Genomic DNA, 22856 nt, shown 5'->3' on the forward strand with positions numbered 1-22856 from the left:
AGAAATAGGTAAAGTGGCAGTACTACCCTGAACGAACAATTTCACAAGGAGTTCTACAACTACTAAATTCGATTAACATTCGATTGTTATTACAGATATTTCAATAAAATTTTCTTTCCGGTTACGAAGTTAGGCGAGAATAGAAAACTCGTCAGCCCATTTCAACCAAAAAAATTGCCATGAATAACTCGCTCGAGCCATTGCGACCTCGCACCAGCCCACGCTGTGATTGTGGGTAGTGAAGATTCAGCGCTGTTCATTTATCTAGCGATAAATACGCGGCAGAAGGAACATGTTTCGTAAATTATTATTATTAAATATGTTAACGGAAGCAGAATCAGATGAAAGCATCTTCTTTTAAATCTCAAACCGTACGTACCCCACGATCTCGCGATTGATATTAATAGCCATCGCGAGCTCGGGAGAGACCGTGCGGGCACTCGTGAGATCGCGCGAGCAATCGTGTTTCTGTTATTTTAAGAGTATATACTCTATGTAGGCAGCAATATTGTTAAATATAACATCAACAAATCGCACCCCTCATGGTAGAATAGCATAAGCGAAGTTACGTCAAAAATGTTTATTGCTCCATTAGATACAGAAAAATATTACAACCTTCTAGAATACTTGTAACTCGATCGATAATATTAGACGGTAGAGTTACAAGCTCGCTCACCATTTGCAAAATCCATAATTGTTGTGAACCTTATTTATTCATACAAGAAATAAACATTGCATTTATTTCCTCGCAAATGTGATGAAAAACATTGTATGTATGGCGGACGGTAAAAAAATACACAAATTGAGTTATTAAACTAATAGACTCTCGTTAGTAATTTCTTATTTACCGTCCACACAATGTACTATTATTTATTTATAGGCGTATAAATTTCGACGCAGATCAGCGAAGTGCCGGCAAATTTACAATTTTTGGGCTAAATGTGAATTTAAAACTATAAGACTTCTGTTGTAAGCCTGCTAAATTTTGCAGGTTCTATGTGGTACTTAAAGAGAAATATCTACAAATAAAAATTATGTGCAAAGTTAGATATTTTGTTCTTAAACAATTCGTTTTAGACTTTTATTTTAGCCTGCATTCAGGATTTTATATGATCGAGTGAATTACGACCCACCGTGTAACAAATTAGCACATTCTTTAGAGAATACCTAAAGTGTATATTATATATTTATTATATATTTATTGTACTTGGTACTTGGTGCAACGGGCTGGTGTCCGCAACTCGACGTCAAGGCGCCTATTTATTGTAAGACCGTTATTTAAAAGCAAAAATTCAAACCATTTGATCTAACAATACAGTTTTTTCCGCTTCTCCTCGCTCCGATATTATTGTGGATTCAACATTCTTAATAAAAGAAAGATGACGTATTAACATCTGATTAAACAAATTCATTGGGTAGTAGGTACACTTTCAATCAGTACAACTACGAATTTAAAAGTGTATGTAATATGAAATTTATAATAGTTTTACAGCTATTAAGACTTAAGACTATGAGTTTAGGAATCAATATTCTTGTCATATAAATATTGTTTTTAATAAACAATTACAATTGCATTGATTTAAACTTTCATGATTTTCACACATTCTTAGATTTTAGAATTGGGACTTCACAGTGTATAAAGATATTTAATTCACCTTGACGTTTCGGACGTGTTGCAATGTCCATGATCTCGAATGGACTCAAGGTTCAAAAGACCGTGGACGTTGCAACACGTCCAAAACGTTGCAGAAGAGCTTTAATAGCAGTAGAGCTCCTGTGAAAGGTTCATCCAGGGAAATACAGCCACCTTACCTATTTCTACTGCCAAGTAATAATGTGCTAGTGAAATTACAGGCAATGGGACTTGTCAAAATATGTCTCAAGGTGACAGGTGCAGTGGCAGTGCCCCTAAATTCTTTGCGATTAAAATATCTGAGTGACACTACAACTGTTATGGACAGGCGTGTCGCTTACTACCATGTACACATTGTATAAAACAAAACGTAAATAATATATGTTTATTTATACATGATTAAGTCCCGATTTTAAAATCAAATAAGAAGAATTATAATTATCAATAATACAAAGATCGAACACAAAGAAACTTCCTTGATCTGACAGGACTCGAACCTGTGACGATGCCAAACCTGGAGCGATGCTCTACCAACGGAGCTACAGGTTGAGTCAGCAGATTAACAGAATTATTTTACACTTAAAGTGTTATACGAAATTTATTATATTTCCAAACTTATTATACCTTAAAACTATGAGTTTAGGAATCAATATTGTTGTCTTATAATTATTTTAAACTAAACTGCCCCCGTAGCATGGCTACGCATGATAGTCGCGACGCGCGCGATAAAGTTGAAATAAGCGCACGCTATTGGCTATCTAAATTAGATCTGATTGAGCCATTGACTTACCGACAAATGGAGACGTCGGATCTAATACAAAAACCACGAAAAAAATGACCGAAGTTAATCTATACAAACGTAGTAACATGTAACGAAATATAAAAAACTAAAACATTTAATTTGAATTGTAACGTCATTGCAGTAATGCCTAATTTTGCTTGCAACAATTTAAGGGCCCAAAAACACCATATTCAGCTTCTACTGGAAATTTAAGAAACTGCACCATATTTAGCTTCAACTGAAAATTACTTGAACACAAGAGTAATGAGTAGCCTTTATCGTAAATATTAAATAATTTTTATATATATTATTATGTCGAATTTTGCACAAATTCACTTAAAGAAATAATAAAGAGTTGGGCAGATATATACATAGAAATATTACTACAAATGTTAAGCATTATGTACAAATGATAAGCGTGTACTATAAGAAATGTACCGATATTCAAGTAAACGTAAACTCAAATATCCGTAATTCCGAAAACCGATTTATAATAAAACCGTTACGCTTTCGTGTAATTTTAATGCTTTTTACAAAGACAAAATTAGTTTTTATTTAGTAATCTTTCTAAAAAAATACATTTCACATTATAAAAAGTCGAGCTAACGTTATTTCGGGCAAATGTATTTTCTGACTTCTAATACAATATTTTGTTAGTTATTGCTAACGTTTAATTAAAAATCATTTTAAAAATAAGACTAAAATCAAAGCGACTCTATAGTTTCTTTGTTCTAAATATTTCAATCGCTTGTTGTTCGAACAATTGAAAATGACCAAGAAGTTTATATATAAGATTCTTAGAATTGACACAATGCGTCTCTTTCTAACTTTTGCGCATGCAATGTGTAGAAAAAGGACAGTTAGCTATTTGATTATTTTGTGTGCTATTGTAATTTATATTTATGATTCATTTATATATAAATTAAATACTATAAAACTGTACAAAATTACATTTTTAAATGAGAACTATGATAACACAATATATTTGTTTAGTGAAAATATGATACAAGGCGCTGGCAGTCGAACAAACGAAGACTGATGCGCGATTGACGCTCTGTATGTGATTTTAACGCCCTATACATGCGGACACTTTTAAGCGCGAACCCGATGTCCATTATTGGTAGGTCAATGGATTGAGTCTTCCAATAACGCGCGCTTATTTCAATTTTATCGCGTGTGTCGCGACTACTATGCGTAGCCATGCTACAGGGGCAGATCATGGTTATTATGCTTAACACAGCGCTCAGTAATAAATAAATAGGTCAAAAATAATGTAATAAATGGAATAAAACGTGATCATAAATCTTTAGAGTCCTCAGGGAGGCTAAGAAACATTTTCGAACAGAAAAGATTAAAGGAGTTGCATAGGATTTGCATCAATTTAGGTTTATTTTGCCACTTTATAAAGACGCAGTACACTGGAACACCGAAAGCAATAAATGCAATTCCGATGCCGACTTCTACGGGATTTATGAAGCAGGAGAAGAGTACAAGGAACGTGCAAATGACAAGAAATGTTAGTGGCAATGCCAAATTAACTTTTATAGGGCGAGAGGCTTTTGGGCGCTTGTAGCGCATCCATAAAAGGCCAGATACTGAGCTCAGAGTGAACATAGCTTCTACAGCTGTCACATAGACTATTAACGACTCTATATTCGGAGATAACAGGAGCACCAGCGTTACCAAACACTGTAACAAAAAAAAAACACATTATTTACTTTTCATTAATTATTTCTATTAATCTTTAAACAATAAGGCTCAACTTACACTGGCGCAGAGTCGAAGCGTCGCGACGCGTCATGTTTTTCGCCTATAGCATATTCATTTCATATTTTCCCATTATTAAGGTACAAATTTGTGTTGCCATGTATTACTTGCGCGCAGTGAGGAGTCAGACTCCGACCACGCTGTGATCCAGGCGCGCTAATGCGAAAGTCATCGCGCGACGACGCGCATCGTCATGCGTTGTAGTTGAAAAATAGGACGCGACGCGACGCTTCGACTCTGCGCCAGTGTAAGTTGAGCCTTTGTATGTACTTGTTAAATGTACCCAAGAGATATCAAAAACCATTAAACAGATATCGAAAGTATGTTACCTAATGAGTAATTTATTATCCGAGTACCGCTTATAAGTGATATTAAGTTTCGTTACAAAACTTTATTTTAACCAGTCATTTTTTAATAAATATTTATGTCCCGGTTGAAATACTGTCATCAGTACAGAGAGAGCGTTTAAGTAGTGTCGTCATATTTGATATTTTAATTAGCAAAAATCCGAGTTTCTTTTTTTTTGAAACTTATTATAATGAATGAATTTTTTCAGTTTAGTAGCTAGTGCCATAGACAATAGAATTTTGTGTCACAACTCTAAAAGAGAGTCTGTGATAGGTACAGAATTTCAGGTATAGGGGTAGAAAATTATTATTATGTTTTGCCATCGACTACATAACCAGAAACAGAGACGAAATAAGGCCATACATTCCTAGTAACTCATCAGTGATACATCACTGATAAACATCAACTCTCGTTTGCCCTGAAATATAGAAGCGCCAACAACTGACCTGTATGTACGTCTCCGTATATTCCAAAAATATTCTGTAGTTTTTGTAATAAAGATAATATCTCTAACAATGGCGTGCTGTTTCATTTGGTGGTGTGGGGGAAAACAGAAAACATCTAATTATAAAACAAACGGAATTAAATTTCATCGGTAATTAAATACTAAATATGTAATTTTGCAATTTTCGTCCGTTATAGCAAAGCTCAAGTTAACTTGTCGATTTGAAATGAAACAATTGACGACACTCATTGACGATACCCGTCAATTGTTTCGGATTTACACTGGTCAGGAAACTTCGCCATTATGGTGTGGCGGGACGTGATCTCGACCTTCTTAAATCGTATTTGCGTGTTAGGGTACAGAGGGTCGATGTTAACGGTACGAGATCATCAGGGCCTGCAATTAACATGGGTATCCCTCAAGGTTCAATTCTAGGCCCATTTTTGTTTTTAGTTTATATTAATGACTTACCTAGCCTTATGGAGGGTATAAAACATGAGATAGTATTGTTTGCTGATGATACTTCCTTATTATTTAAAGTTAAAAGGCACCAATGTTCCTAGGACGATGTGAACAATGCTATATCTAAAGTAGTTGATTGGTTTGCTGTTAATAACCCACTTCTTGATGAGAAAAAAACAAATTGTGTGAAATTTACATTACCCAATGTTAGAGAGACGGTTACAAACATTGTAGTTAGAAACGAAAAATTGAATATTGTGGATACAGTTGTATTTCTAGATGCTAAATTGCAATGGGGTCCCCATATAAGTAAGTTATCAAAACGGCTCGGCTCTGCAGTGTACGCGATTAAAAAAAAAAGGAAACTTTCAGACGTCGAAACCGCTAGATTGGTTTACTTCAGCTACTTTCACAGTCTAATGACATATGGCATTTTGCTTTGGGGTAATGCCACCGATATCAATAGAATCTTTGTCCTGCAGAAACGTGCAGTTAGGGCAATTTACAATCTGGGCCCCAAAGTATCTTTGTGAGATAAGTTTAAGGAAATTAACATTCTTACACTAGCCTCACAGTACATCTATGAAAATGTAGTTTATGTTAAAAGGAATAGTAATTTCTTTATGAAAAATAGTGACAGACATAACATTAATACGAGGAATAAAAATAAACTAGCTTTTCTTGATAGTCGTCTTCACAAAGTTAAAAAATCATTTAAGGGACAATGTATACGCTTCTATAACAAGATTCCGGTTGATATAAAAATTTGCCTTTCTCGAGGTTTAAAACTATAGTGAAACAAAAACTTTATACTGAAGGTTATTTATTATACAACTTCTGCGTACTTGGATGATAAAAATCCGTGCTAGTAAACCGTTTAGCTCATGGAGGTAGTCTCGATCTCTGATGTTTCAAATAAAAAAAAAAATTGTAAATGTTATTTACAAAGAGCAACCCCTAGAGTTTCTTGCTTAGTCTTCTCAGAGGAATCTGCCTTACGAATGAGCGGTAGAGTTTAACCATTGTGATGATTTCGAGTGTAATAATGCTTACCTATGAAATAAAGATTATTTTGAATTTGAATTTGAATTTGATCCGGGCTGACCAATCGGAGCGCAGTTGTCACAGTAATGATTTGGCAGAATAGTTTTCATACAAATTAAATGATGTTTCGTCTCTCTTTCTGGTTATATACTCGATGTTGTGTATTGCCCTCAAATTTATACGGAATACGGAAATGACGTTTAGTATACCAGGTTCCAAATGCTTAAATAGTTTTTGATGAATGAAACACTTTTTTATAAGCTTAGGGCATTAATACTGACAATGGAAGGTGACTCGAATTATTTGTTCGGGAGTATATTTTCTACAGAACTATTATCTAAAATCAAACTTGCGGTGTTATTCGACTTTTATAAAAGTTGAAGATTGTATTCTTATCCTATTTTATAATAATAATATTTGACATTATATTTTTTTTTGTTTTGTTCATGAGTTCGCTAGAACATTGTAACTTGTTAAGGTTTTTGATGTTTTATATTTGGTAAAGGGACATTCTATTTTTAAACATACCAATGTGTTCCATGAAAACGTGTGCATTCAGTTTTAGGACGTCGTAATCGTACTTAATAGATAATTGTATACCTTAATAATTCTGTATAGGCTGATAATTTAACTCTAAGGATTTAGCGGTTCAAAGAGTGTCAATACTATTTAAATCTCTTTCCGTAAAACTCGACTGACTCTCAGAGTCGTATTCCAGAAATCTACTCAATGCTGAAGTTAGGATTTGAGTACCATTTCAAGCATTGGAAATACGACCCTAATGGCAAGGATTTCAGTATGATTTCTAATGCTTTAAATCATATTCAAGTCCTGACTTGAGAGTTGAGTAGAGTTCTAGAATATGACCCTAAGACTTGCATTTTGAAAAATAGTATCCAGAATTTATATGTTATAGACCTTGTTGTAATTAAATTAATTTCATTTAAGTAAATACTTAACTCGTTTTTAAATACGTGATTAAAGCCATTCGCCTCATCATTCACAATAATAATGAAATATTTTCTTATGTTCTTATTATAAATTTAAAGACTGTAACTTATCTAAATATATAGGTTGCCATGGTTAAGTACGCAATTTCGTATGACCTTTAGTTTACTCAAGTGTTTTAATAGCCGCTATTATGCACTATCTATAGATTATAAAAATAAATACTTTTTGAATTTTAATATAACATCAATACAAACTATGTACTACGATAAACAGCACGTATATATTCAATTAATATACAATGTTAAGGTAGGTTCCGTGCATAAATGAATCTATACATGTAGCGCCATCTAACGTAAGGTACAAGAACTAAACTCGTTTAGTTCAACCTACCGGTAAAAAGCTGAAGGATTTTAATTTCTATTATTCTTTTATATGTTTATAGATTGATATTTAAACAGATTTATCCGTCTATTCACGATATCCGTCCACAACGTTCAATTTAAAAAAGATTGTACAGGTACTTACGTACGTACTTAATCGAGCTTGATTGCGTATTTAGATATTACTTTGCTGCCAGTTAAGCGTTTACTAGTCTTTTAAAATTTTGACGCACTCAATTTGCACATTTTACAATATAATTTAAAAACATTGTCATTATTTAATACGTTTTTAATAAGAGTAAACACTATTTTCTGTAAAACTAACCAGGTACCAGAAAAAAAACCGTTAGAAGCGTTATAATGTATGCATATACACCGACATATGTCAACCAGTTATGTCTAATATTAATACTGAATACTGAAGACTGTACCACCTCGTCAACCGTGACCATGGGACCTGTAAAGGGCCCGAAACGTAGGTTTCTTTGAAAAAATAAATTTACGCAATTTAAATCCGGAAAAATGTTTCATTTCCTATGTGTGACAATCGCAAAAACGTAAGAACTCGATAGTTATTTTTGTCGACTAATCATATGGGTATATAGGATAATATTTAATTTATTTTTTTTATATTTATTTTTTTATCGCATTTCTAAAAAAAATATATCATAAATTAACTCATCATTGAGTTTTCCAACTTCCAACCAGTCGATAAAACTAGTACCTATAAAGGAATGTAAGACTGACAGACGGGTAATTTTTAAACTTAACCTATAAAAAAAAGTAATATCGAGCAAAAAAAAAACATTTTTTTATTCTGTGCACTATGTATAAACGCTGACAAATTGGACATGGCCTAGTCGTGTTGCGTATAAAGTTATTTGCAATCATTTGATTTGTTATACAATTTCTATTCTCACTTCGTCACTTTTCATGCAGACAGACTTTGGAATACACTTCCTACTACTGTTCGCGAAGGTTTTTTTTAAAAGCGTTAGGTATTTTTATAATTAGAATTTTTTTTATAAAAACGAACCGACCTAAAAAGTTTGTGAAATAATATGTATTTGCCAAGTTTTATAAAAAAATTGGTTAATGGAAAGTTTGTGTGCAATAAACTGGATCCATCCCCAAATTTGCCACCTTGAGAGGTCGAGCATTTTCTTCAAATTTTAATAAGACCACTACTACTGAGGTTCTTTATTCCCACTACTTACAATTATTTCATGTGGAACTGAATACGTGGAACTATTGGGAATTTGTCCCCCTTTCTAACAAAAAAAGAATCGTCGAAATAGATCCACAAATGTCGGAGTGATCGCGTTACACACACCAAAAAAAAACAACCGCACCTCTTCCTTTTTACATATCTGTTAAAAATGAGCATTCATTCATTTCTTACTTATTATATTTAAAATATGTATTTTAAATATATTTATCTACACACATATCAAAACCTCTCTATAAATCAAAACTCTCTATAATGTGTTCAAAAACCGCAAATTACGACCAGCATAAAGGTAAACTATTTTGTTACAACAAATTTCTTATATGTGAAAATGTTATTATTGCTTCTTAATAACATCGAATTCGATGTTATTATTACATAAAAATTTCGAACATCTCTGAAAAACAAAACAATTTGATTGGACCTCAATTCTTATATCGAATACGTCGAGATGAAGTTTTATTCGAAATGAAATGTCAATAGCAAACAATTTTGACAATTTCACACGTTACTTGATATCGAACGATATGATAGTTGGGGCCGATTCTAGTTTGTCTATGAATTAAAAATAAAACTTACGGTTGTGTGACGTACGTGAGAAAAGTTTTTATTTGACGCCATTTCGCCAGTCGTAACATGCGGTTCCTGAACACATCACGTGAGTAGATAAAGCAGTATGTGTAATTGTACATAATTAGGCATTAAAGCATTCGTGAGATGTTTTTATGAAATTCGTCTGTCGGCTCGTTTCATAAACCCTCACTCGTATTTTAAAGCCTTTCATTATGTAACAGTCACATAAACTACTATTGTCATATGATTTTTGTTTTGTTGTGCACGCAAGTCCATTTATTTCAGTTGCTATGTCCTGTACTTAGGTCTGCGGGAAGATTTTCTTTAACAAATTAGCAGCTCCTTTTGTGTGCTTTCCTTTTGTTAAATTGCGAATTGTGTCTGCTCTGTACAATATACGATTATATAAAAAAAATATATAAAAAATGAATCTTACCATAAATATGAGTGAAGGCACAGGCGTAAGTCTACGAATGTCGATCATAGATATAGCCAAGGGCAAATGGCCGTTTCTAGCCCCCACGAAAAAAAGCCTAGACGAGGCGTATATAGCTCCATTCAAAGACCCGAAGGTACATAAAGCGACGAACAATGGCATAATCCATGACATGACACCGAGGATTTTCTTGCTGAAGGTAACGGCGACAGCTTCGGTGGACAGGATCTCATCATTGGTCAGTACCGCGAAGTACGCTACATTCGTCAGAGTATATACGAGTGTTACCACTGGCATGGATATGCAAATCGCTCGTGGCAGGTTTCTGGAACGAAATAAAGTTTGGTGGTTAATTATGGTTAAAATGCAGCCAGGAAGCTTGGCATGGAGGCGTTACTTTGCACCGGGATAGTTGCTTCAGCTCTATCAAGCGCAAGTCCGATCGTGTATGGAGTACTGTTGCCACCTTTGGGATGGCTCTGCCACATACCAACTGGCCACTTTGAATTCAATAGACAAGCGTGCCAAGAGGCTTATCGGAATAGTAGAGGCGAAGCTGCAGAGCCTTGAACACCGCCGTAAAGTTTGCTGCTTATCTGTATTTTACAAGATATATCACGGAGAGTGTGCGAAGGAATCACACGATTTAATTCCGCCTTCCCCTTTCCATTATTTTATATATTATTAGGGACTAGACGTAGGCTTAGATTCCACCCGTATGTTGTGCATTTTCCAAAAATTCACACGAATCGTTACGCTACCTCATTCATATGGCGAACGGCTATGGAGTGAATTTCCCTGTCTTGACTCAGACCTTTTCAAGGCGAGAGTGAATAGGCATTATTTAGATGTGCATGCTCCATCGTCGACCTCATCGTCACTTTCCATCAGGTGATGTGGAGGTCAAATACGCACTTACATTTGTATAAAAAAATGGTATTTTTGAGGAAGTCGCATTTTTTACGACAGAATCATTTATGTCATACTAATTAAGTCTAATAAAAGTAATATAAGTTTCTTTGTATGATACCAAGTGACGGGTCGGAAGAAGAAAGATCTTAGGGGCACTGCCACTGCGTCAGTCGCCCTGAGACATAAGTTGACAAGTCTTATGTGCCTCTAATTTCACCAGAACCCTTAGATAGTCTTCAAAACCAAAACGCAGTAATGCTCACATCACTGCTTGGCGGCAGAGATAGGTAATTTGTAATCAGTGCTTTGAATCACTAAGAAAAATGCAATATTAGACAATATTAATCCACTCAGTAACGTATTTTTATAATTATAATAATATTATAACATATTTAGATATTAGCTTAAATTATACATTTTCTTATACTGATTTAAAACAAGAAAAGTGTGATAAAAAAGTTATAACTTAGACCAATATCAATGTTATTATTATTATAATTATAAAAATACATTAACTTAATGGATTAAAGTTGTTTAATATTGCATTTTTTTATTAAACCTTATCTTTTCAAAGAGAACGGCGGGGTCAACGTCAAATGACATGGAATCACTATCGTAACAATACTTAATAAGTTTTAGCTCTACAGCTCTTAACAGTATTGAGAAATTTCTTTTGAAATTTCTTAAGACCACTTTTTGTTATATTGGAGCGGTGAAGTAAGTAGGTAAAACTATTAAATTCGGTTTTATGTCAACTTCAATAATATTAATTGACACTTTGGAGAAAAAAAAGCATTTTTTTAAAATTCCTATGTAAGACGCCGAAGGATCCCCTACCGAGTCAGTGGGTGCCGGACCTTACAGGAGTTGCATCTGACGCTCTTGTCCCCCTCCATATTTATCTGACTTGGCTCCTACCAACCACCATTTTTTTCCGGAATTTAGTTATTTATCTACAAATAAATTTATTTCCTGTAAATCACTAGAATGTGTTTTTTGTGGACTCCTGTTCCTCATTATTTTACAGCAAATGAATTTCCAACAAGATGATTTAGTATCATGGGTGCACATTATTTTGATTAAATATTTTTTTTTTTCTTAAACATTTTTTGTATGTATTCGTTCTCTTATATAATACGGCAATTTCATACCTTGACGCCTATTTACTTTAATCAAGGCCGACTAAAATAACATTTCAACGTTTTATGCTTCATGGACACAACTGGAAATAAATAATGATCTTTTGATGTAAAGCATACAGTCATTGGTTCATTCTTAGTCAAAAGTAGCAAAAAACGCTATAGTTGCAATTTTAGAGGTACCTTTACGCTACTGTTGTGCAGTTGATATAGAACTGATTGCTTTATAAAATCGTGCCCAAATAGGTATGCTGACAGAGCACGCTTTAGTGCTTACGTCTATCACGTTACGAAATAATCGATTTGGTCTAAAGCCCTAACATTAAGGCCACAGTAAAACAAGAAATGTACGGTAACTCCGTACAAAGCAATATGGCAGTTTGTATGTGCGCGCGTCCGCCGCGCGCCGTATACGGACGCACATAGTCGCATAATACTGAAATACCCATTAGGACGACCAGTGCTATGCAACGCAAGTGCATCGCGAGATTATGCGAATATGTGCGTTCGTGCTAGGCGCGCGTCAGGCGCGCACACATACAAAGCGCGCAATTACGTTTGCATGAAGTTACTTGTCTTTATACTGCTAGTTCTAGGAAAGTTTTTGAAAAAAAAAAACGCATTTAAACTCACCTATACGGTTCTTTCAATTCTTCTGTAACAAAGTTAAGATAATTCCACCCCGAGTATGAGAAAAGGCCGGTGTAGAATGCTATAGCGACATTACCAGGGTTGATGTTTGTTCCTTTCATCATATATTGAAGATTCTCTGTGTGGCCTGAGAATAAGTACCAAAGACTGGCAAAGAATGTAACTAACAGAGCAAGCATCTTGGCTGCCGTGAAAGTATCCTGTACTCGCGTCACCCATTTTACGTTGAAACAGTTGATTGCTGTTAGAAGACCTGAAATAAGATGTGATTTTTTTATTACTCGTGGGCAATATATTATTGTTAAGTGTTATTCGATATGTGAAATTACAAAATAGTTATAGACAGCTAGTTTCTTATTTCTTGTAAACGTGAACATTGAATCAAAATCCGATAACTACAGCCAGCATCAAGAACAACTTGACAGCCTTTAAATAATATCGAGCCGACTTATCGTAAGCGACATCTCTACCTAAAGAGCATTTTTATTGCAAATAATTTTAATCTAATACAACGCGCCCTTGTGCGTCGACATTTCTCGCTAAAATTACATCAATAGAAACTATAGCAAAAGTAAAGTTTGTCGTTATATCAATAGTTTTTTTTAATATTTGAGTGGAACCGACAGAATCAGTATTAAAAAATGATAACGTAAGCGACACCACTTGTTATCGCAACCGACGTAATAATTATTTCGTTGTTTATTAAAAACATCTTGTTTATGATTTCCGAACAATGTCGCAAAAAACTTGTTTTTTTATATATAATATTACGTGACGGGACGAACAAGTCGTGCACCTGATGGTAAGCTACACGTCTATTCATAACAGCTGCAGTGCCACTCAGAACTTTAAATCGCAAAGATCTGAAGGGCACTGCCACTGCACCCCACTACCCTGAGACATAAGTTGACAAGTCCTATGTGCCTGTAATTTCACCAGCACCCTTACCGTTCAAAACCGGAACACAGTAATGCTAACATTACCGCTTGGCGGCCGAAATAGGTAAGTCTATTTCGTTAATCACGAATGTTGAGTTTTAAGGCTGTATACGATTTGATTGGCTCCGTATAGACTCTGTCTTTAACATAACCCCATAAATAATAATCTAGTGGTGTTAAATCACGTGATCTAACTGGCTACTTAACGGCTGAATTTCGTGAAATTATGCGATCGGGAAATTCGGTTTGCAATAAATTCATTGTTTCGGTGACTGTGTGACTTGTGCCGTCTTTTTTCGAAAATTCGGCTGGAAATGCGGTTATGTTCAATAGATTACGCTATCGAGATGTTAACAACTCAATTTTGGCCTATTCTTTATGATATGGATATCACTGACATGTGGATTCAACAAGACGGTGCCACAAGTTACACAGCCACCGAAACAATTAATTTATTGCAAACCAAATTTCCCGATCGCATAATTTCACGAAATTCAGCCGTTAAGTGGCCAGCTCGATCATGTGATTTAACACCGTTGGATTATTTTTTATGGGATTATGTTAAAGACAGAGTTTATACGGAGCCAATCGAATCGATTACAGCCTGAAAACTCAACATTCGTAAAGTGATTAACGAAATAGACCCGCCATTTTGTCAAAAAGTGATTAAAATCTTTGATGAAAGGATCGACATCTGTAACTGTGGTCATGGTGAACATTTATCAGATATCATTTTTCATTCATAATTGCCAAACCTTACTTTATTTAACACACTAAAAATTTGAATCATTGTCATCTAAATTTATTGTTCTATTTAGATTTACAAAACAAAAGTCTTGTTGAAAAACCCTATATAATAAAATTCAGTTTGGTATTAGATTTATATGTAGAAATATTTTAATGAACCCTCTTCTGTAAACGATCTCTTTGTCGTTTACACTAAGTCGGCGGTAATGGCTCGATATATTATTATAACATACTAATATTGTAATTTTTTGTCCTTACTAATGTTTCGAGTTCTTAAGTTTTCGCCATTATTCGCTACACTTTGAAAATGAAACCAACTTTTTGGCATTCAAGTTGCTGTGAACCGAGTCAGCTGTGATTATGGGACTTGTATGCTTACAAGTCCCATACTTTTCGTACATATTCGTTGGTTTGTTTGAAAAAAAAAAACAAATATACGCGGTTTAGATACGAAACAAATTGTTTCATTCTTACTAATGTTCTTACATCAATAATTTTTAATTTGAGAACAAACCTTTTTATTACATTGCAATATAACATTCGATACGCAATGAATTTCAATTAAACCAAATCAATTCAAATAAAAGAAATAATAATGGCGACTTGATCGATGTATTTTTTGTTTTGTTATAATGAAATATTAAAACACCATACGAAAACAAATTACAAAACGCATTACTACCACACAATTTTCTTGATAAAAAGATGAGAATTGTGTTGATTTTATTCGTGTCGTTAGCCAACAATAGATAGGTGGTACTATGCTACTACGACATAGGTATCCGGATAAACGGATAACAATGAACTCGAGTGTTAAGAGGAGCAGACTTCAAGGCTGACGGAGACGACAGACGACTTACGTATTCAATTTGAATGAATAAATATATCATCTCGACAGTTTAAGCTTCATATGGATTCAACGTTAGCAAATATTTCGATGAATATGTATGTTTTGTATTAGCTAGTGTAAACCAGGCGCGAGGGTTGGTCACAAGTGATTAAGTGCCCTTATAGTAGGTGTGTATTTGCAAGATAATTCTGCACGAGTGTGTGTCAGCGCGATGCGGGAGGAAGCCCTCATTATCCTGTCAGGCGCAATCAGCACGGCCGGCCGCGCCGTAGCCAACCCGCGCAATAAAGACGCGGCAACAAACAGTACTGAACCGAGATTATATTAAGCACTTACATTGTTATAGGGTCAGTTATAGTTAGTGACATACCTTTGCCAAAACTGATAGTAAAAGTAAGCACTTATATACCTACTTACTCAATTAAATAAACTGTTTCAATACAAATCGAAAAATAACTTTTTTGATCACGATTTTTTAAGTACCTAAGCAATAATTCATTTAAAGTTTAATCCATCCAAATTCGTTGATTTCATAAAAAGCGTGATTTTTATAGTTTTTCTTTGAATGCAGACTTTCCAAGTCAGGTACACTAACTGGTAATTTATTGTACGTATTAATTTTCATTTAATGCCTTGTTTTCATGTTTTTACTAATCTGATTTTATTTATTATTGCCATAAACTATTATTTGTAACGAATATTTCAGTTGATTTTCCAGGTTTTTATATGATAATAACTATTATTATGTTCACGTTAGAGCCTCAAAATAGTCCTAGGTCCGTACCTGTTACCGCCTAGAAGCACTCTTTGAGACCTCGTATGCTTTCCTTCTCAGCTATTTTACAAGATTGTACATTACTATATTCAAATTAGGGCCTCAAACTATTCCCAGTTCCGTGCCTGTTGTGTCCTAGAGACACTCTTGAGACCTCGTATATGATTTCCTTCTTAAAATGATACATAGGAAGCATTCTGATATAAAATATCACGTGTGCGTATATCCTGGTCCCATAAGGGGCTTGACTTGAGAACACACAGATTTATGAGTTGAATGACCTACTCAATAAAAGCAGGAATATAGTACCTAAATGAAAACACTAGGAATACTTTTTAAGGAACAGGCGATGATTTAATTAATGGTCTTCAACAAATGGTAACTTAATTCGCTTTTTAGGAACATGTAAACATTTCAATTAGAAATACTTACAATACAGAAATCAGAACATATCTTTAATTTTAAATCAAACATTACTCGGCATCCATGAAAACCGTGTGAAATACCTATTGGGCTAAACCGCATTGGGCTGCGTGGCGGACTATGGCCTCACGCCTATACTTGGAGGGCCCGTGGCAAGTAATGGGATCTAATACTTTAAAAACTTTTGCGTGAGCACAGCAAGTCATAAAAGTTTTATTGCAATCGGATTAGATGGCCGTAATTCCAGAATATTCAGAAACTTTTTTATGATACCAAGTGCTGGGACAAGTCGTGCGCCTGGTGGTAAGCGACACGCCTGACCATGACAGTGGAGCGGGTGTGGTCATTACTCACAAAAAAATTATAGCAATAGGATGAATAATAATGGAATCAATAAAGGACATATACATAGATTAGACAAAATGCGGGTGAATCTTTTCTTGGAATCCAAAACGCAGATATATTTTAAAGAGAAAGTAACGGCTTTTCGAATTTCACAAAAAAACTCGTTTCTTAATTTATGAGTTCAGGTTCTGGTTTCAGATGCGAAAGAGTTGCATCGATGTGTGTAGAGTGCAAACGAAATTGACGATAACATTTTAAAAATTCTTAAAAAGTAAATTTGGCTTCAACAAAGTACCTTCTTCTTAGACTGAATAATAGACAAAGAAAACATCTTACATTCCTACGTATTAACTTCACGTCAGACCGAGTTCCATACTCTACTATCTTATACGTTTCTTCTATCTATGGAATTAATAAATTCGACAGTTCAAATTACATTGAATATTGAATAGACAATGTATTTTATACCTATTGAGTTTTCTTTTTCTACTAATTTCCAATTAATGGATGGAGAAAAAAATTAACAAGAAAGCGATAGGTTCCTTTCATTCATTCATTTATTGCAATACTTGTAATAAACTTAGAGTTAAACAAGTGATAGTGAAAGAATGTGATGATTTAAACTTTGCAGATATTTTGACCTTATATTACTAATTGGCATAGCTGTACCAGAATTTGAATTCAATATTTATATATTATACATAATCATACAACTTTAGAAGCTATTGTTTCTCTACAATATACGTACATAAAAAGCGCTTATGTAGAGTTATACATATTCTAACTATCTATGTCATGAAATCTGGAGTATTTACAGGTTGACGAGTAACTTTTAGTGATGGGTAGCTAAATAGCGATTATTGTAAATTCCTTAACATGGCGAGGTTCTGAATCAAAGTTATTCCTTTTTATTTAAAGTATCAAAAGCAAAGAAATACTTACACGTGACAACAGCAGCAATAAGTCTTACTGCATCGATGGGCGGTTCGCATTCAGGCCACAAAGGTTTGAGGATGTTCTGTGCGAATGTCAGCGCCGTGATAGCATTTCCAGTGGGAACTAGAATCAGTAGCGCTACCCACAAATACAAGAAAGACGGGAGAGCTCCAAATGCTTCGCCGATGTATGCGTAATCCCCACCAGATTTGGGGATCATTGTACCTGAAATTGTTTACGTTGTCCGTGTAGCGATTGATGGATTAAGGCATAAGAATTGGATTACAAAGTCATACATTTCTTTATTTATCCGACTATGATAAAAAGGGGTATTTATTTCACATGTATTTGTATGTAACTACGTCTTGAAAGAATCGAGTGACCGTAAAAAATGAGATGGTATAGAACGCATCAAACCGTTAAATGGTTTGGCAGGTGCTTAATGCCGTGTAGCTCGTTATCATAGAAATGACATCAACGACACTCATGGCAATTATTGTAAACGGTGCCATATTGAAAAGGGAAAAAAGAAGTAAATGAGTAAAAACAACAAAAACTACTTTTATCTATTCAAATAAATTAAAACGTAAAGTTCGAGCTTTATATCGATATCTTAATATCTGTTTCAATATCGATATTGAAACAGATATTAATTAACTAGGAGTAGAGTCATTTGGTATTACTGAGCGCAGTGAGTAAGTCTGTGCAGGAGCTTTATATGTATGTCACCGGCACGGATAAAGAGGAGTAGGCAGTTTGTTTGGGTCAGTTAAGGCTCTCAAGTGACTAATTAGTTCAGATTTCAGGCAACTGTTTTAAGCAAAAATCTGTTTTCGTTGTCTACATCCAGATTTTTGAATCACAAAAAACAGTGTACATGAGCACCTGTATGTTTTATCTCGTAATCGTTTTTAAAACTTGTTTTTTTTTTCAATTATGTTTTTACGTTATATTTATAAAAAATAGTTTCAGGTTATATTCGGTTTCAAATATTTTGCGATCATTCATTTGCAATTCCGCGCGGGTACCTAAGTGTGCGCATGCGTACCATTGCCCCGCTAGTAATGTTTTCGTCTATTATTTTTTTGTACAATATTTTAACATGCTTTTATGTTATATTTCAGTGTCATAACGTCATGCTACTGAATTATATAAGAAAAAAACCCGAACTTACACCAGTTTCTAAGGTGATAAGGTATTATTTTTTTCTATTTTTTAATATTTTTATATTACATATAGTAAGTAATATCGACAATACAATTCGAACATATTTAGGTTTTTTAATAAAGAATACTTTTTATTATTATTACATTTATTTTGACCATGAGCAAGCAATGCAATGACAATACTGAAATACTCCATGTGCTTCTACCTACCCCATAAGGGTGCGCAATTTTCCGCAATGCGAGTCAAGTGAACGCGTTCTGATTTTAAATCGTTTATATATGGGAAAAAATCCGTGTGTTTTAAGTTTTTATTTAAATTTAGAGCCAAATAAATGAGTTACTTGAAAGTAATACTTTTATGTGAAGCCCTAAATTACAAAAGTGCACACACTTGAGCCGAATGATTCTATAACTTTTGTCTTCGGTTCAGTCATAACGTAATACAATACAATTTAGGAAAAAAAATCTGATTTAGCGTGACTTGTCTTGGATGTTTATGGTGGACGCCATTTCCAATACTTATTATAAATCTAATTTTAAAAAATACGGCGGGTTCTCTCACAACATAAGCAAACCAATCAACTCCCATAACTTTAAGAGTTGTGTTATAAATGCCTGTGTGAAATAATAGTAGTTTATGTGACTGTTACATAATAAAAGGCATTAAAATACGAGTGTGGGTGTGTACATCAAAAAACATCACATGAGTGTTTTAATACCTGATTATGTACAGTTACATACACTGCTTTATCTACACACATATTATAAGCTCTCTGTGATGTGTTCAGGAACCGCGTGTTCCGACTGGCGAAATGGCGGCAAATAAATACTTTTCTCACGCATATCACACAATCGCAGTTTTTATTTTTGATTCATAGATAAACTAGAATCGGCCCCAACTATCATATCATTCGAATTCAAGTAACGTGAAATTGTCAAAATTGTTTGCTATTGACATTTCATTTCGAATAAAACTTCATCTCGACTGATGTTAGAATTGAGGTCAAATCAAATTATTTTGTTTTTCAGAGATGTTCGAAATTTGAATGTAATAATAACATCGAATTCGATGTTGAAGCAATAATAACATTTTCACAGATAAGAAATTTGTTCTAACAAAACAGTTTATCTTTAGTCACAACTTACACTGGCGCAGAGTCGAACCGTCGCGATACGTCATACTTTTCGCCTATAGCATATTCATCTCTATTTTCCCATTATTAAGGTACAAATTAGTATTATGCAAATATGGAATCGAATGTCGACGCGCGTTACTTGGGCGCAGTGAGGCGTCAAACGCCGACCACACTGTGCTCCCGGCGCACTAATGCGAACGTCGTCGCGCGTCGCCAGGCGGTGTTGTTGAAAAACAGGACGCGAAGCGACGCGACGCTTCGACTCTGCGCCAGTGTGAATTGAGCCTTATGCTGGTCGTAATTTGCGGTTTTTGAACATATATATAGAGAGTTTATGATATGTGTGTAGATAAACAGTTATAAAACCTTATTAAAAAATTGTAGCAGGCACTAAAAGAATTTGTGTTTGGAACAATCAAAACGTGGTTATTATTGAGTATAAGCGAGTTGTTAGTTCTACGATAAGGATTTCCGCAGGAAAATCAAGAGTTGTCCTTTATTATCGTGTGTTCATTTGGCCCCATAAAAACTCACTCAATCACTCACCTACGACGGTATGAGATTGAAACACCCTGACATTTTTTATGTTAATGACGTGCATTTTTAAAGTTTATTAAACACGCACAGAATTACAACGTTTGAATAGCGATAGAGAAGAGGAAATTCTGGTGTTGCTAGCAATAATTAAATTACCACATTCTGTGTAATTTGTTACTAACACTAACAAACAGTACACAACTTTGGGTGGTCTAAATCGTTCTACATTTTTACCCCAAACTACACATGGCAGTGAAGCGAATTTTACAACATTAACGTCTTTATGTATGCGCGGTAAAAAATAGTATAGATAGTCCTCTAACTAAGTAATTATTCATGATAACAGTCGTCTAAGAGCGATGGTGTATGTAAGGTACTTTTGAGTCAAGAACGAGCTGTGGAACAGTGTTGTATTATTACAATTAGATTGCCTATATTAAGGCATTTCGTGTTCCCCTTTTCACGTCACCCCTTTTCATGTTGTGGATATTACAAGGATTGGCACGAAGCGTTTCTCTTTCACATTTAATTGGCTAAACTGGAATTCCCTACCAGCAGACATTCAAATTAAAATATATTTATTCGTCAACATAGGTTACAGTAGATACATTGAAATACATGGTGATAAATAAATTTATTTTGACCCTCTATGCTGCACCTTAAGGCATACGAACTAAATAAGTAAATGAGTTAGACATGTTCCCTGAACGGCATAACTTAGACATTTTTAAGACGAGAGTGAATAGGCATTATTTAGGTGTGCATGCTCCATCATCGACCACATCGTCACATTCCACCAGGTGAGAAGGATCGCAAATGGGCACATATTTTTTAATAAAAAAAAAAGCATAGGTACCTATTTTGAACGTTATTATTATTATTCTTTAATTAGGCTTAGGCCAGTCAATTTCGACGTATGTTGCAGGTTAATTACGATCGAGAATGCCAACGATTAGGCAGTAACAGAAGAAAGTCTTGCATTTGTCGACGTTCCAAAAGGTCCAAATTCATACATACTTGACGCAGAACGCCACTCAGTAAAATTTACATAATTTTCGTTTTGAATCTTTAAAATATACTATTTGCGATAGTTTCTTCAGGTTTTGTATTATTTTCCCATTACAAATATTAATCAGACTTTCAACATTCATTTGAAAAACAATGTAGTTAAGTAATATTCCATCGTTAGGAAACGGAATGATGTTTGTGGCATTTTTTATTTAGTCACAACGCGTTGTGGCAATTTTTATAAGTGCCATAGTGCGAATAAGGTATTATGGATATTGAAATGGGAGAAAAATTGAAATTTAATGTAATAACGACGATCCAGACATCGTTATACTATTATTATTATAAAGATGAAAAACAAACAATGATCTTCAGTGGCGTGTTATTTCATATTTGTAAGTGTATAGTATTTATTAATTAAATAATTTACAGAGTCTGCGACATAATCTGATGAGTTACGATGAGATTTAGTGGTTAACCAAAAACTAATGTGTTATTTAATAACATTTATTATTAATTAATTAATTAATTTTTTTTGCACTATATCAGTTCATCAATTTTAAAGGGCCGATAAACACATAGGTAGGTAAGTATATTCCTAGAATATCATACCTGTAGAGATATGTAAATCGTAACAAGCTTTAATGAAAATTTTAGATAACAAAAATCGATATGGCACGCCAATTTATTTTGATCTCATTAGTAGATGCTGATGTAAATTCTTATGACCCGGGTCTCAGGTTAATTAAAACGGAAAGTGGATGACACTTTACGACTGCTAAATCTTGATAAACTTACCTAATTCTGCATAGCAGAGTGCACCGATCATAGACAGGAAGCCAGATAGTACCCACACGATGAGGGCCATACCCTTGGACCCGGCATGTTTGAGTGCGAGATTGGGAGACACGAAGATCCCTGACCCGACAATTACCCCTACTATGATTGCCACTCCATTCGTAAGTCCCAATTCTTTCTTCAATCGAACTCCTTCGCTCGACTCCTTGTCACAGCTTTCTCCGCCTCCCACCTCCATCGCCTTCGGCGTCAATCCTTCCGAAGCTGCGACTTTTGCCATTTTTAATATATTTTTCAGATACACTTCAAACTACTAACTAAACTTTCACAAGTGCACGAATTTCAATATTGGTTTAGTTAAATGAAGGACCACATGTTAGTTAGTATTCAAACTACTGAATTTCTGAGCCACCGGTATACAAACATTGCATCATTCTGACTGCTAAC

General features: G+C 34.5%; 1 protein-coding gene across 2 annotated transcripts; it reads right to left on the reverse strand.

The window, feature by feature from the left end:
- Positions 1 to 2009: 2009 nt before the first annotated feature.
- On the reverse strand, positions 2010 to 22689 carry LOC113234633 (large neutral amino acids transporter small subunit 1). Of its 2 annotated transcripts, XR_003310804.1 has the most exons (6): positions 22410 to 22689; positions 17771 to 17989; positions 12733 to 13003; positions 10049 to 10373; positions 3646 to 4103; positions 2010 to 2318 (listed from the first exon to the last, which is right to left on the reverse strand). XR_003310804.1 is itself a non-coding variant. In XM_026470002.1 (5 exons), exons 1-5 carry the CDS (start codon positions 22687 to 22689, stop codon positions 3711 to 3713), a joined length of 1488 nt encoding a protein of 495 aa, XP_026325787.1. In that variant the 3' UTR covers positions 3622 to 3710. The 2 variants fall into 2 exon arrangements, 1 of the variants encoding a protein (XP_026325787.1); XM_026470002.1 differs by lacking the exon at positions 2010 to 2318 and having other exon boundaries at positions 3622 to 4103.
- Between the last annotated feature and the right edge of the window lie 167 nt (positions 22690 to 22856).

This window comes from Hyposmocoma kahamanoa, unplaced genomic scaffold (assembly GCF_003589595.1).
Source record: "Hyposmocoma kahamanoa isolate Upper Pololo Valley unplaced genomic scaffold, ASM358959v1 102, whole genome shotgun sequence".
In the NCBI taxonomy this organism is placed as follows: Eukaryota; Metazoa; Arthropoda; class Insecta; order Lepidoptera; family Cosmopterigidae; genus Hyposmocoma; species Hyposmocoma kahamanoa.